General features: G+C 38.4%; 1 protein-coding gene across 2 annotated transcripts; it reads left to right on the top strand.

Moving 5' to 3' along the window:
- The first annotated feature begins 1097 nt into the window (after positions 1 to 1097).
- Positions 1098 to 14450, top strand: nt5c2a (5'-nucleotidase, cytosolic IIa). Of its 2 annotated transcripts, XM_072678099.1 has the most exons (19): positions 1098 to 1159; positions 2136 to 2254; positions 3738 to 3776; positions 4986 to 5059; positions 6821 to 6938; positions 7204 to 7299; positions 7394 to 7485; positions 7622 to 7679; positions 7818 to 7911; positions 8022 to 8075; positions 8190 to 8273; positions 8917 to 8958; positions 9137 to 9244; positions 9378 to 9444; positions 9599 to 9769; positions 10021 to 10072; positions 10303 to 10363; positions 10504 to 10680; positions 11472 to 14450. In XM_072678099.1, exons 2-19 carry the CDS (start codon positions 2154 to 2156, stop codon positions 11739 to 11741), a joined length of 1758 nt encoding a protein of 585 aa, XP_072534200.1. In that variant the 5' UTR covers positions 1098 to 1159; positions 2136 to 2153; the 3' UTR covers positions 11742 to 14450. The 2 variants fall into 2 exon arrangements, with proteins under 2 accessions (XP_072534200.1, XP_072534201.1); XM_072678100.1 differs by lacking the exon at positions 3738 to 3776.
- Positions 14451 to 14901: the final 451 nt, after the last annotated feature.

Genomic DNA, 14901 nt, shown 5'->3' on the forward strand with positions numbered 1-14901 from the left:
TCTGCAATGCAGTGCATAGAATCATGCAGATATGGGACAGATATGGGATGAGAGAGACTATGGTAACTTAGATAACCGCTGTCAGAATACAGAAAATGCTGAAAATTGAGGCAGATGGGCTACAACAGCTCATAACCACACCAGGTTCCACTTCTGTCAGCCAAGAACAGAAAGCTGAGGCTGCAGTGGGCACAGGCTTTCAGAAATTGGACAGTTGAAGACTGTGCAGCCTGGTCTGTTGAATCATGATATTGGTCAGAACTGATACCAACAGCATGAATCTGTGGACCCAACCTGCCTTGTGTCAACAGTCCAGGCGGGTGGAGGTGGTGTAATGGTGTAGGGAATGCTTTCTTGGAACACTTTGGGCCTGCTCATACCAATTTTTCCTTGAATGCCACCGCTTATTTAAGTGTTGTTGCTGACCTCGGGCATCCCTTCATGGCTACCATTTACCCGTTTTCTAAAGACCCAATTCGGCCCAAGGCATACTCGAATTACGCGGCCGCTTAGGGCTCCAACGCCACCAGGGGGCTCCCAAGAGCACTAAGATATCATGATAAAAATACATATTTTAAAAATAATATTGAATAATACAACAAAATGGTATTAGACGGGTCAAAGCGATTGTGCATATGAATTAATTTTCATAGTTGACACATCAATAATAGGTTATTAATTTTCTGCTGTTGGCTGCTGCCACTGTTGGACAAATGCAGATACGCGCAGCTTGGGTGGTCGATAAAGATCCAGGCGCTTCAGCGTATTGCGCAATCTCTCTCTCTCCCTATGGAATAATGAAGCATCTAGTGCTAAGGTGGAGGTATGGGGGGCCCCAAATGAAAATCTCATAAAGTCCCCATAAAGTCTTGGGCCGATTATGCACCATCTCACAAAGCAAAAGTTGTCTTAAACTGCTTTCATGAACATGACAACGGGTTGAGTGTCCATCAGTGGCCGTCCGCATGTTTCATTGGACGTGGCGTTTACTGGGAGCTACTGGTCGACGTGCCAGAAGATTACATGCGAAGTATGACATTGCTTTCAACTTGACAACAGCGCAGGCACTAGGGCCACGGCTTGGTCCTGCACGCGCATGCGCAGTGTATGCACTACTGCAGCTGTTGCTCTGTCTTCAACAGCAACTGAGGAGCGGGAGGTGAGTCGCTAGCTAGCAAACTAACTGCGGGGGAAAAGTGCCCATAAGTTCGGTTTGGCGCAGACCTACTAGAGCAGATCATTACTGCATGTACGAGGCAGATGTGCTGCGTGTTTGTTTTACACGAATTAGGAAGGTTCGTCACAGGAAACGTTAGCTAGCTCTCCGGCTAGCTGATCACAACAAGGAACTGCAGCAGTGAGCCCACTAACAGTGCCTGCCTGCACACCTGCTGACGGACACAGAGAGAGCCTCCAGCTCGGCTGTTGAGGCGCTCAGTTATTTCTACGAAGTTGAGATGCAGAGGAATGGGAAATGGCGATACTAACGGTAGATAGCTAACTCGACCAGCTGGGAAGCAGCTGAACTGATGTTATTGTTTGATATCCAGGAAGTTTAGCGGAAAAACCTGACGTTAGCTAAATTGGTTACCATATGCATCAGCAGTGTTAATAATAGTAGCGCTAGTTGCCAAGCTGCAGCTACTACTATTAGTTAGCTAGTTAGCTATCTAGTTAGCTTACAACCAGTGTACAATATGTCTGTACAGTAATTGGTTTGTAAACATGAAGTCTTAAAGTATCTTAAAAAGTATCCTGCTTATCTAGCTATCTTATTCAGGTGGCTCATAGGTCTAGGTTTCCTTTGCACACTAATTGTTGATATGAATAAAAGATGACTTCTGCAAAGCCCTATAATGTATCATGATGGAAAATAATATTTAGACATTTTTTTTTCTTTGATTTAATAAATTGTTATCTCTGGTTTACTCCCCAGTCTCTTGGTTTAATAAATGATGGATAAATGAATGAATGGGCGAAACGGCGTCTTTCCGTGTTTCTGCAGGAAACGGCATTCACCTCAAACTTGTTTGCTAAAATATAAACAAGTGAAATGTAAGGTTGTGTGCTCGGTTATTTCACCAGTTTGGGAGTCCCTAATAAGAAATTCGCTTCTTTGGCCATTTTCCTCTCAGATTTCAGACCGGTTCAAGATGACTACTTCGTGGAGTGATCGACTGCAGAACTACCCGGACCTCCCTGCCAACATGGACGGCTTGTCCATGAAGAAGTACAGGCGAGAGGCCTACCACAGGTACAGACTTTAGATAGATAGGTGTGTTGTTGGTTTTACGTCCTTACACAGAGTATTCTCTGATTTTGTCCTGACATTCATGAAGGTTTTGTGTGTTACTATTAAAGTTACATGATCATATGTATCAAAGTTTAGACATCCCTGGTCAGGATTTGTTATTGTGGAAAGTGATTAGGAGATGAATTAACTGCAAAAGGCAAGTTAAAGATTAAAAATAGTTTTCAACATTTTAAACAAGAGTAGCTTATTACTTTTGTTTTGTACAATTGTAGAGTAACAATAAAACTGAAAATCACCATGCAAATATTTGAGCTCTCATAACTCACTAACAGACTCAGACCTTGAAATTGTAATAAATGAAAGAAGTAATCTTGCTTAAAGATGGGTTATCTTTAACTATATGCTTTCATTTTTACTCCTGTACAGTAAGAGAAAGTCTCACCATGTGCACCTACATGTTTGCATGCCACTGTATCAGACATCTTGCTGGGTCAGATGTTAATTTATGCAAGTTTTAGATGGATAAATAAATAAATAAGATGGCAGTGACAAGCATTTGTTTTATTCTAAAGTGTAGACCTTTTGATTATATGTAATTGGATTTTTTTACTCATTTAATGGAAATCTTGGTCCTTCAGTGTTGTAAGAAACTCAAGTGTATGGCAAAACGTAATATTAACAAACCTTTCTTGAATGAAGATCTGCTGTACATAATACTTGATTGTTCATCTTCATCACTGGAATGGTTTTGATATGGGTGGCTTTGGGAGATTATAGTAACATGTATTATTTCCACCATTTCAACTGAAGATGGATGTATATTCCAACACTTACCACAGGTTAAGTTGATATTAAATTGGTAAGCTTACATCTTAAAATAAAGACAATCAACATACAGTGCAAAGTGATAATGATGATGATAATAATAACAACAATAATAATAATAATAATAATAAAAATATCATCATTAGGGCATTTAGTGTTATAAACAACATTAGATTATTATGGATTATGAACAGACGTCTGTAGGTATAGTGATGTAATTTTTTGTTGTCTGACCAAAGAGATGTTTTGTTGTTCTTTTTGAAGAAGTTACAACCCATGTTTTTATTTTTATTTTATTTTATTTTTTTATATGGATTCATTTGACCAAGTTAATCGGATATTCAATAAAGGATTTGCACTTTCCTGGCAGCCTTCCCTGATTTCATTTGTATACCAGAATATACCGGAAATGATTCAGTCCATACACTGTACCATTATGAAAACAGCCATAAACCCCAACAACAGAGAACAGAACACAACGCATGCTTTGTTGTCCAAGCTAAAAAGAACAGTATCAAATGAAAAGGAAACAATCTGAACCCTTTGTTTGCCCTCATGTTCATTTATCAGCACTCCTGCACTGTTATTGCTATGCAGTGGCAATAGCCAATGTATATACTGTAGTAATGTACAGTACGTGTATTCCTCTATTACAAAGCTTACCACGGGAACTGGCCCAATGTCATCCTGCTATGAGGTACGCTAAAGTTTTGTCGTTGACTGAAGTACTGACTTTTGTAATTGATATATTATCCACCAAGTCATCAACACCTTTTCTAAAAATATTTCCTAAACAGAATTCATCTTAACTCACTTCGGCTTGTGCTGTGGCCTCTGTTAGGTACCCATAGGAAGACCAGTTTTTGGTCTTGATGGGATTTCATATGTGTGGAATCGCTCCTTTGTTCTCATTACTTTTAACACATCATTCCTTTAATTTAATAACTATTTTTTTTGGTTAACAAAAATGTGCCATTCCTGTCACGTATTCTGGACATTTGTACAATTTTGTGAAAATAGTGTTTTTAATTCCACATTAAATTGAGTGAAATTCAACAAACATGTTCATATTGTTTTTGTTTCTACTTCGGTGGTGTGTGTTTTTGCTCTTTTTTTTTTTTTTTTTTTTTTTTATATGTATATTAATTATAGATTTTACATTTATGTTATGGATGTTTTTAAGATATGCTACGTATTTCTTCTAGATGTTCCCATTACTTCTGATTCCCACCCTTGGTCACATTACATGTGGTTGATTTTCTAAGTGTTCTAAGTTCATCCTTTACAGAGAACACACCTTTGCCATGTAAAATGTTTCAAAATATATAAAACATTAAATGTAAATTTAAAGAAATAGACAGTGAAGCTTGGGCAAATAATGCACTACCTTTAACAAGAATGTATGGGACAAAAACAATGAATAGTGTTACCTGTAAGTAATCTTAATTAATTTTTTGAAGTTAATGCCATATGATGCTAACAAAACCATGTAATACATGTAGTACTTTAAAAAGGCTGTTCAGTGACGAATTTCTGTTAATTGTGAGATTTATTCATGAATTGCATCTAGAAACCTCCTCATGTAATTGTAACAGATGTGAAAAATAAGTAACAAACAGGTTTTGTTGCTTATTTCAGCTAACTGCTAATTCTTCCTTTAACTTGATTTATTTCAGAGAAATCATTTTTGCTGTGCCCCATTTTCTTCATTTCTGTCTGTCTTTCTTTTTTTAATGACTTCTTTTGGTTCTTTTTTTAGTAGATTCTGTTTGCCTCTGAGTGTTCTTGCACTGCAGGACGTGGTTAATCCTGTTGTCTTCAGTGCTGTTAAAGAATGCATTTCCCTGCATAACATGATCGACCCTTGTCCTAATCAGTACCCTGATTGTGTTCTTTGCATCTTCAGAGTTTTTGTCAACAGAAGTTTGGCAATGGAGAAGATAAAATGCTTTGGCTTTGATATGGATTACACTCTAGCAGGTAAGTTCTGTGTGTTTTCCCCAGTTCCACCATTCATATGTAATGTGCTCTGTGCTTTTTAAAGTGTCTTCATGTCGTCTGATTCTTTCCTGCTAGTGTAGTCTAGTACACCAGTAATGATCTCTATGAACTTGTTGTCACTTAATCCATGGTCTCATAGGTTTATCATCTAGGACTAGGCTTCTAAATGAGTGTGGTGACAACATGGGCATAGGATGTAACGTCTCTGTAAATAGCTCCTATCTCAGAATGGGACAGTTCTGAAGGCCTTGACATTTTGCTTTGGAATCAGATATAAGGATAGTTTAAAAAAAGACTGTGAATTTTAATCACCTCCTAATGTTATTATCCCTGTTTGTCTTGAGTAGACGTCCCCTTGTTTGTGAGCCATAACCCATAAACAAGTCCTAATGTTTACAGTAAGGGTCTGTAATTTCACACCCTGGCCAGATATGGCCTTCTGATGGGCCTGTCTGAAACCATGTCTGTGTACTGCAAGTGTGAACAAGGTAACCCAAAGTTGTGACACGATTTATCTTGCGCAGTTGTAAATAAAACACTCACATGCTGTATGAATCAGATCTTCTGTGATGTGTATAAAGATATTAATAAAGCAGATGAGCTGTTGAGCTAGGCCCCAATTACAGTAAACTAGGGACCGGCTATAAATTTGTTGCCCCATGGGCTGTGCTGCTTGGTTGCAATTTGCAACGTTGCCATGATGACCAGTTGCTGTAATGGGATTTCTAAGAAGTGTATTAACGGGTCAGGCTTCTCCATCCCCCCTTTTTTGCGCAGTGTGTATAGATAAAGAGCTCAAAGCTAACTCGAACAGCATTTAAAAGGGTCTGATGTTTTTTTTACATTAGTGCTATTCCTATATCATGAGCCATATCATTATCACTGTGTATGTATTTTGCATTTACCCAAGAAAGCTGAATTTAATTTGCATGAAGTGAAGCAGGCTAAACCAAGCTGAGTCCTGTTCCATGAATACATTAAAAGAATTTAGCCCTGGGCACACTTGACGTAGAATATTTAGCTTCATGCTAAGGTTTCTGAACTCTTGTAGTTTGGACTTATAGTTACATTATTGTGCATCAACCAAATTCACTGTAGATTTGCCTTCATTTTAAATACAAAATTAAGTGATTTGTGATTTCCAAGTAACATTTAGTATCACTGCATGATGATAGGGCAGCTGGAACTCACCAAATAAATTTACTCGATTTGGGTTGGATTGGAGTGTCCTTGTATTTCTTCTGTATACTGGTTAGGGCTGGGCTTTTTTGTGTTTATTTTGTATGCATAAGTTGAAATCACCTGTGAGTAACACAATATACTTAAGGATTTTGTGAGTTACTGTTACTGGCTTACGTTACAGAGAAGCCATACTATTAGCGGTTAATTTGGCTACCACTTAGGTGTTGGCTTAGGGCTCTGTGAAACAGTCTGTTTTATGTTTTTCTGTTTTTTTTAAAAAGGAAATGGTTCTCATAACTTGCACAGGCTTGAAACATAGAGCGGCTAGAAGGGCTAAAGAGGGTACTTTCCATTTGAGTTATTAGCCACAGAGTTTTTTTTGTTTTAGAAATTCTTACTAATTGCCATATGTCACGGAGAGTATGTGTATTTAAACCAGTCAGCGTCTGTTGTTTGTAGGAAAGTCCATAACCCCATTTTTCTGCGTTTGCATTTGTACCAAAGCAAACCATTTTCTTAATGTGTTTTTTTCTGTATTTACCCCCAATCTATTTACAGTGTATAAGTCTCCAGAGTATGAATCTCTAGGCTTTGACCTGACTGTGGAGCGACTGGTTTCCATTGGCTACCCACAAGAGCTTCTTAACTTTGTCTATGACCCATCTTTCCCAACCAGGTGAACTAAAGCCCTTTTCTGTTCGATGTCAGTGACAAATTTAACATAAATGTCATACTGAATATAGACACCTGACCTCAAATACATCAGTAGTTCTAGTTTTGGCTTGTATTTAGGTTTTTATGTAGGAAATGTTATATATATATATTTTTTTTTTTTACATGTATGAGGGTATTTGCATTTGATATTATTAAAAACAGTATTAAAGATCATTCAATTTAAATGAATAATATTACAATAAAATCAATTCCTTTACTCTTTGCAGAGGCCTGGTATTCGATACAATGTATGGCAATCTATTAAAAGTGGATACTTATGGCAACATATTGGTGTGTGCCCATGGTTTTAACTTCATGCGTGGGTAAGTAACAAGAATTTTGCAAGCTTGCATGCGTTTTTATGTTATCTGTGCTCATTCATGTTGACCCACTTTACTTTTAATTGATATGGATTAGGCCAGAGATAAGGGAACTGTATCCGAACAAGTTTATCCAGCGTGGGGATACAGAACGATTCTACATCCTTAATACACTCTTTAACCTCCCTGGTAAGGAACTTCATTACAACTTTGCTCTTTTTTTGGGAACTGTCAATGATTATTATTATTATTGATAATCAATCACCTACTGCTTTATTTACATTACATACTCTGCTTTTTTTTAATGTCTTTTTACTCTCTTCAGAGACCTACCTTTTTGCCTGCTTAGTTGATTTCTTCACTAACTGCGCCAGATACACTAGGTACAACAAACAATTACATTACTATATCTATAGACATCTGTTCATAATCCATTATAATCTTATGTTGTTTATAACACTAAATGCTAGGCATTACATATTCCAATTATGATTAACCTTTGTTTGTGTTGATTCCCATAGCTGTGAAACTGGATTTAAAGATGGAGATCTGTTCATGTCCTTCAAAAGCATGTTCCAGGATGTCCGGGATGCAGTTGACTGGGTCCATTTTAAGGCAAAAAAACCTAATAATGTGTTCTCAACCACAGTGTTTATTTATGGTAAACATATTTTCAGATTACTGGTGATTTCATGCATCAGATGTATCTAATCTTAATTCTTTAGGGGTCACTTAAAGAGAAGACTGTTGAAAACCTTGAGAAATATGTGGTGAAAGATGTGAGTAAACACATTTGTTAACTATTCTGTATCAGTGAAGATCCATCCTGTTTGCTTAGTCTGTGTTTGTATGCAACACATCACATTTCTCTCTCTCTCTCTCCTTCAAACAAGGCCAAGCTGCCTCTGCTCCTTAGCCGCATGAATGAAGTTTCTAAAGTGTTTCTGGCCACTAACAGTGACTACAAATACACAGATGTAAGGATTCTACATGTTAATATGCTTAGATGTTGCCCTCAGCATTTGTTGTCTGTATCTAACTCTTTTGTATTTTTTGTAGTAAGCACATTATCATGACCTCATCCACCGTCGCCATGTCTATTGTTGTCAGAAACGTTTAATGCTGAACTTCCCTCTAGTAGATTGCTTAACATAACATGTCAACATAAAGAACGCATAGAAATATGTGGGCAATAATTCATTTTCAGATGTAAAGGGAGTATAAATGAACATTAATCTCTGGCATCTGTGGTTAAATCTGAGCACTTATGTGTAGTACTAGGGTTGCTTCTGTTCATTTTCATTACTGTGTATTGTTTAATTATTTACAAGGTTTCTTCCTCTTGATTTAAGGGAGTTTTTCCCTCTGGTTACTGTCACAATTATCTAGCTCACTTGGGGCTCAGACCCGGGTCTCCATGAAGCTGCTTTGTGACAGCGTCTGTTGTTAAATTATTGCGTAAATATACTTGAACTTCTCATTGTCTGGCTAGATTCTGTACATGAATCTCTTATAAAGGAGGTTGATTTCTGCACATTTGGGATCATTTATTTTGTAGTCTATAAAGTGACAGGCACATCGTGGTAGATTTAAACTGTTTGTTTTGTTTTTTCACCTCAGAAAATCATGACCTACTTGTTTGACTTCCCTCACGGTCCTAAAGTAAGTATCCAGTTCCAAAAGAAGTGTATCTGTTTGCAAGCAGTTGATTACAGTATTCGTTTTCCTTCATTTCTACTCCTACAGGCAGAAGGTAAACATGTAAAGTTCAACTTGTGTGACATGATTTTTTTTTATAAATTAGGTTTTCCACCTGACATGTTGTGTGCTTATTTTGCAGGTGGGCACACCTCATCGGCCTTGGCAGTCTTACTTTGATCTCATTCTGGTTGATGCTAGGAAGCCTGTGTTTTTTGGGGAGGGCACAGTCCTGAGACAAGTGGACACGGTAATTTGACAGTGTGCTTTTGTGCACATAAACACAACCTCTACGCCTTCAGTGATGATAAAGCAGTGTTGGTACACTGGATGTGCATAATGTGGTTTCAATTAATTAATTATTCATATATTTGCTTTTACAGACCACTGGGAGGCTGAAGATTGGAACTTACACAGGACCACTGCAGCATGGCATTGTATACTCTGGTGGTAAGTGCAATTACTGGCATCTGGATGACCATGTCAGCAGCTAGATACTAGTAATTTTGGTTGCTGTAGCATATTTCCAGTTGAGGTAACAGTATTTGTGTCGCTAGTTTATTTAGGTTTATTCTTCTGATTTGAGCATATCTGTTCTTTTCAGGTTCCTCAGACATTGTGTGTGATCTAATGGGGGCGAAAGGGAAGGACATCTTGTACATTGGAGATCACATTTTTGGAGACATCCTTAAGTCCAAGAAGCGTCAGGGTTGGAGAACGTTCCTGGTGATTCCTGAGTTGGCTCAAGAGCTGCATGTGTGGACTGACAAGAGCTGTGAGTCTCGGGTTATTTCTTTCCGTTATTTATTCTTAGGAAATAAATAACGTTGTGTGGAGGTGGCAGACACGGACACTGTCGCCACTGCCATATGTGACAAATATTGGTACATTGGTGACAAAATGCATTTAAACAGAACTGTACTGTTAAAAATCTATATAAAAAGCCCTGAGTTCAGTAAAGGAACTGTGTAGATCGAGACAATCAGTGTGTGCAGACAGGACTGACTGTTCTGCTCTCTTTTACAGCTCTTTTTGAGGAACTGCAGAGTCTGGATATTTTTCTGGCGGAGCTTTACAAGTAAATGACTGTGTGTGTGTGTGTGTACAATTAAGGGAAGGACAAGTGTCATTCCATTAAGTCCGAAAGCGTTTGACACATAGATAACAGAGTGGACATTCCTTTCTATTTAAAGAGGAGCAGCCTGCTGCTTCTTTTACGTGTTACCGATCTGTTGCTGTGCTGACTTGCTCTTCTTCCTCCTCTTCACTTTTCAACTATTGCTTCACTCGTGCCCTTTCTCTTCACAGGCATTTGGACAGTAGCAGTAATGAGCGACCTGACATTAGTTCTCTACAGAGAAGGATTAAGGTTAGAAACATGATCTGTCCCCTTTTCCAAAACGATTAAGCAACATTATGGTAATGGCCATGAATGTGTTCAGTTTGCTGGATTCAGTTGAATACACCTACAATTTTGCAGTTCTTTAAAGTCCTATCTGTTTTCCCCAGAAAGTAACTCACGACATGGATATGTGCTACGGAATGATGGGTAGTCTGTTCCGCAGTGGATCCAGGCAGACACTCTTTGCTTCACAGGTGATGCGCTACGCTGACCTGTATGCTGCCACTTTCATCAACCTACTCTACTACCCCTTCAGCTACCTGTTTAGAGCAGCCCATGTACTGGTGAGTCTGAACTACAGACTTTTCATATCAGAATTCTCATACACAGAATTCTCTGGATAAAATTAAGAGACCACCCTACATTTTCAGTTTCCCTGGTTTTACTATTTATAGGCACGGTGTTTAGGGAAATTAACATTTGCGTTGTATTTCATAAACCATGGACAACATTTCCCCTTAATCCAAATAAAAAATATTGCTATTTTGTGCATTTATTTGCAAAAATGATTGAACTGCTCAAATAGTGCAATTAAATTATTATAATAATTGTAATGCAAAGACGTTATCATTCACATTTAAACAACCCTGTACTAAAATGTTAACTTTGAGAAAAATCACTATGGTGAAATAACCTTGACTGCCAATCACAGCTTTCATGTTATGGCAGGCGCTCCACTAGTCTCTCACATTGCTGTTTGGTGTCTTTAAGCCATTCATAGTCTGCAAATTCAGGTAACTCAGCTTTATTTTTTGAAATGCCTGGAATAAAATGGCTGCCATACAAGTAAAGATGCAAGTTTAAGAAAAGAAATTAAGTGGTCTCTTAATTTTTTTCCAGAGCTATATGTTTGGCAATATTGGTTTTAGACATAGGCAATGAGGGTGTAACAGCACATGTATTCCTACTGAACAGTCACATACAGAAACTACAGGGTAAGCTATGTATGAAGCATCCTCACAGTGAACAAAGATTGATGAATGTGGAAATTCTGTAGCCAGTTTCACAGTAGATATATGTAGTGGATTTGTTTCATTATGGTAATTGGTTAATAGTCATTTTTTCTTTCTTCTAGATGCCTCATGAGTCCACCGTAGAACACACTCATGTGGACATCAATGACACAGAGTCACCTATGGCAACACGCAACCGTCGCTCTGTAGACTTCAAAGATTACGAGTTTAAGAGGCACCAGCTGACGCGCTCCATCAGTGAGATTCAGCCTCCACACTTGTTTCCTCAAAAACCACAGGAGATCACTCACTGCCATGATGAGGATGATGATGAGGAGGAAGAGGAGGAAGAGGAGGAAGAGGAGGAGGAGGAGGAGGAAGAGGAAGAATAGACAGGTTGAAGAATTAGCAAAGAAATATGGTCAGAAATGTTATCAGGTTAGAAATCGGTACATTCATCAGAGCATTTATTATCCACAGATCAACTTTATTCTTGAAAAAGGTGAAAATGATTATTTTTTTCCTGCTCTGCTATTCCAGATTAGGTTATATTTTTTAGATCTTTAATTGTACATTAAGGCTAAAAAGCTTTGAGGGTGCCTTCTGTTGTTTAGGCTTTGCTTTGTAAGTGAGATTCACTTTGGAAGCCACAGTGAACTCCTCACAGACCAAACTCCTTTTATCACCTCACGGGAGAAGACCTTGCCTTCTCTGATCCATGAAGACATTGTAAATGTTCCAGTTTGTTACCAATGCCAGCCGCATTGAATGAGGGAGCAAATACAGCGTTTGCTTTGTAAAGGGTGTTTGGCATTTCTCAGCAGAATCTTAGAAAAAAAACCGCATGCAATGGAATTTCATGTGATGAGTGATCTTTAGAGCCTCTCAGAATGGAACCTTAATGCATGAGGGGAACTGTGTTCTATGCCTAGATGTCCCACACAGTTACCAAAGCCTGCTGTAATCTGTGTTGGGCCTTTAACCACGCCTTTCATATAGTTTTTTTATTTTAACAATGCATTGATTAATTGAGCTGTTAGTTGAGCTTTACTTTTTTCATCATGTTCATTATTTCCATTATAGTAAAGTATGCATACAATGGTTCTATTACAGTTTTTCTTCCAGTGGTTATCATGGAATTACGTTTTTGTTTTTCGAAAAGCTAAAAAAAAAAATAAACACAACCGATGACTGTCATATTATACATCTGCTCTGAGTTAAACACAGCCTGACAGTTTGAATTACTCAGCAGCTGTACTGGAAAGGCAACTGCATCAACACAAATATCTCTGCAGCCATAACGGAGGAGTGCATGGTATTTGTTGCCTGCATGCAGATGCAAGATTACCTCACTGCTTCAACTGCTGTAAAGCAGTGCATGTCGGGCCGCAGTGGATTCTGCTTATGCATCATGCCTTAAGCCCTGCACAGTACTATAAAAGACATTCAGACAGTCTACTGCGGGATCTGATTTTTAAATTACAGATTTTGGATGTGTCTGATTGCTGGATTCTCATAGTGTTCTTTTCACTGGCGTGCTGAATATTACTGTTTCTCCTAGAGAATAGTCTATCCTGTGTCCTGAAGTGGTGATATGAATGAAAAGGATCTACTCTGACCCCTTGTTGTTGTTCTTATTGCCCCCCTAGTTATGGACACTAGTGGACCAAAGAGGACAGAATTTGGCTGTAATCATTCACTGTAATCAAGCACGTTTGGTTACTGTACTTGGTTAGAACATAGGTGTCATAACATAAGCTCAGACCCTGTGTCTCATGTTATGTTCCTGACTGGCCCTCATTGCACAGGATACTGCTCGTCCCATATGCATTGAATATATACAAGTGTAAATTTGTCCCTGTCTTCAAACATGCTGAGATGATATGTATGATAACAGGGAAAGGTATATTAAGTAAGCAATATGAATCTGCTGAAAATTGTATTTGAATGGTCTTGCCTTGCTGTTACTGTCGCTTTGATATGCTGACCATGACTACTGTACATATCCAGCCATACAATTGCATGTGTTGTCTACTCTCTGGAACAATCTTGTCAGTGTTCCTGATAATGGAGACTTAATCTTGCTGACTTTCAGTGATTTGGACTGTTTGCTCTGGCAGATAAGAGCAGAAACATGGCCATAATCAAAGACTGCGTTACTGTTAATGTCTGTGCGTGGGTTTAGCAGGCCTGTGAGTCACACTGGCTTGTAAATTGTTTCATTACATAAAGGAAAGGCACTATGATTAGCATTCTTTCAGTGTGCTCCCCTGTACCATTTGTTTGTGTATTTGTATGAGAAAACATTGTTTATGAATTGCTTTCATCCAGTTGCCTTTGTCAGTTTTGTGTAAAAGGTGTGATCTCATTTTCATTTAGTTGTTTTGTATGTGGGTGTTTGGTTTGGGATGTTTTTTTTTTTTTTGCATTGTTTACAGTGCAGATGTGGAGACTGAATTCATTTATTGTTTAATGCCTAAACTAAATGCAGTGGAGTCCTATCAAATACAATCCACTGACAGCAACAGCCTCATTTCAGAAGAGGTATGAGCCTGCAGTTTCGTTCTGTACCCTACCAAGAGCCTTCACGGGTTTGGCTAAACATATCTCAGACATGATAAGTCAGACATTTCCTCCTGTGCCATCACATGGGCACTTAGTGTGTATGACGGCTTACACTTGCTTCACTTAAACCCACTGTGAATTTTTTTTTTTTTTTTTTTTTAAATGGTTCATAATCTAAATGACTGAGTATAGATCTAGTGATCACTGAATCACATTGGTTCAGTGTAACACTACTCAAGTGCCTCTGAGGAAGCAGGTACAGTCTCTGATCATCTAGAGGACGCACACAATACAATTGAGTGATAAGGGACTAGGCTTAGAACAAACTGTGGTTAAATAAAAGTACATGAAGAGCCAGGTTTAAAACGGTTAAAAAAATCTCAAAGTTGTCACTTTTTGTGTTTTTTCTTTGTTTTACAAGGTATTGTTTTGTGTTTTTGTCTAGTTTTATTTTTTCACAGTGAAGAGAAAAAATGTCATGGATAACGTTTATAATCTGTAATCTTACTGTAGAAATAAAGACTATTTCTCTTATGTGTTCTGGCCATTGCTTTTTACCTTATTTTCACACATTAAGCTGTTTAACCCACCCACTTACTAGGACCTCTCCCATCGCTTGCAATACACCTGACATTAGGAGGGTAAGAACAAGCACATGCCTCTTCTGACACATGTCAAGTCTGATACATGCCTCTTTTCAAAAGCATCACCACTAGGCAGCTGATGTACTCAGAGGAAAGCACATCACACGGGAATGATGTGAGAGGGAGTGGGCACCATCTACTCACCCAGAGAGAGCATGACCAATTGTGCTGTCTTGGGCTCTGGCTGCTGATGGCAAAGCAACATGACCCTGGATCCACTTGTAAAGGAAAAAAAAGGTGACAAAAAAGGGCAGTGAGGAACTGAGAGATTACTGATTTATGTGCTAAAACACCTGCCTGAACCTGGTAAAGGAGTTGAATCAGGTGTCCTTGGAAAACTGAA

This window comes from Salminus brasiliensis, chromosome 4, assembly GCF_030463535.1.
Source record: "Salminus brasiliensis chromosome 4, fSalBra1.hap2, whole genome shotgun sequence".
Taxonomy (NCBI): domain Eukaryota; kingdom Metazoa; phylum Chordata; class Actinopteri; order Characiformes; family Bryconidae; genus Salminus; species Salminus brasiliensis.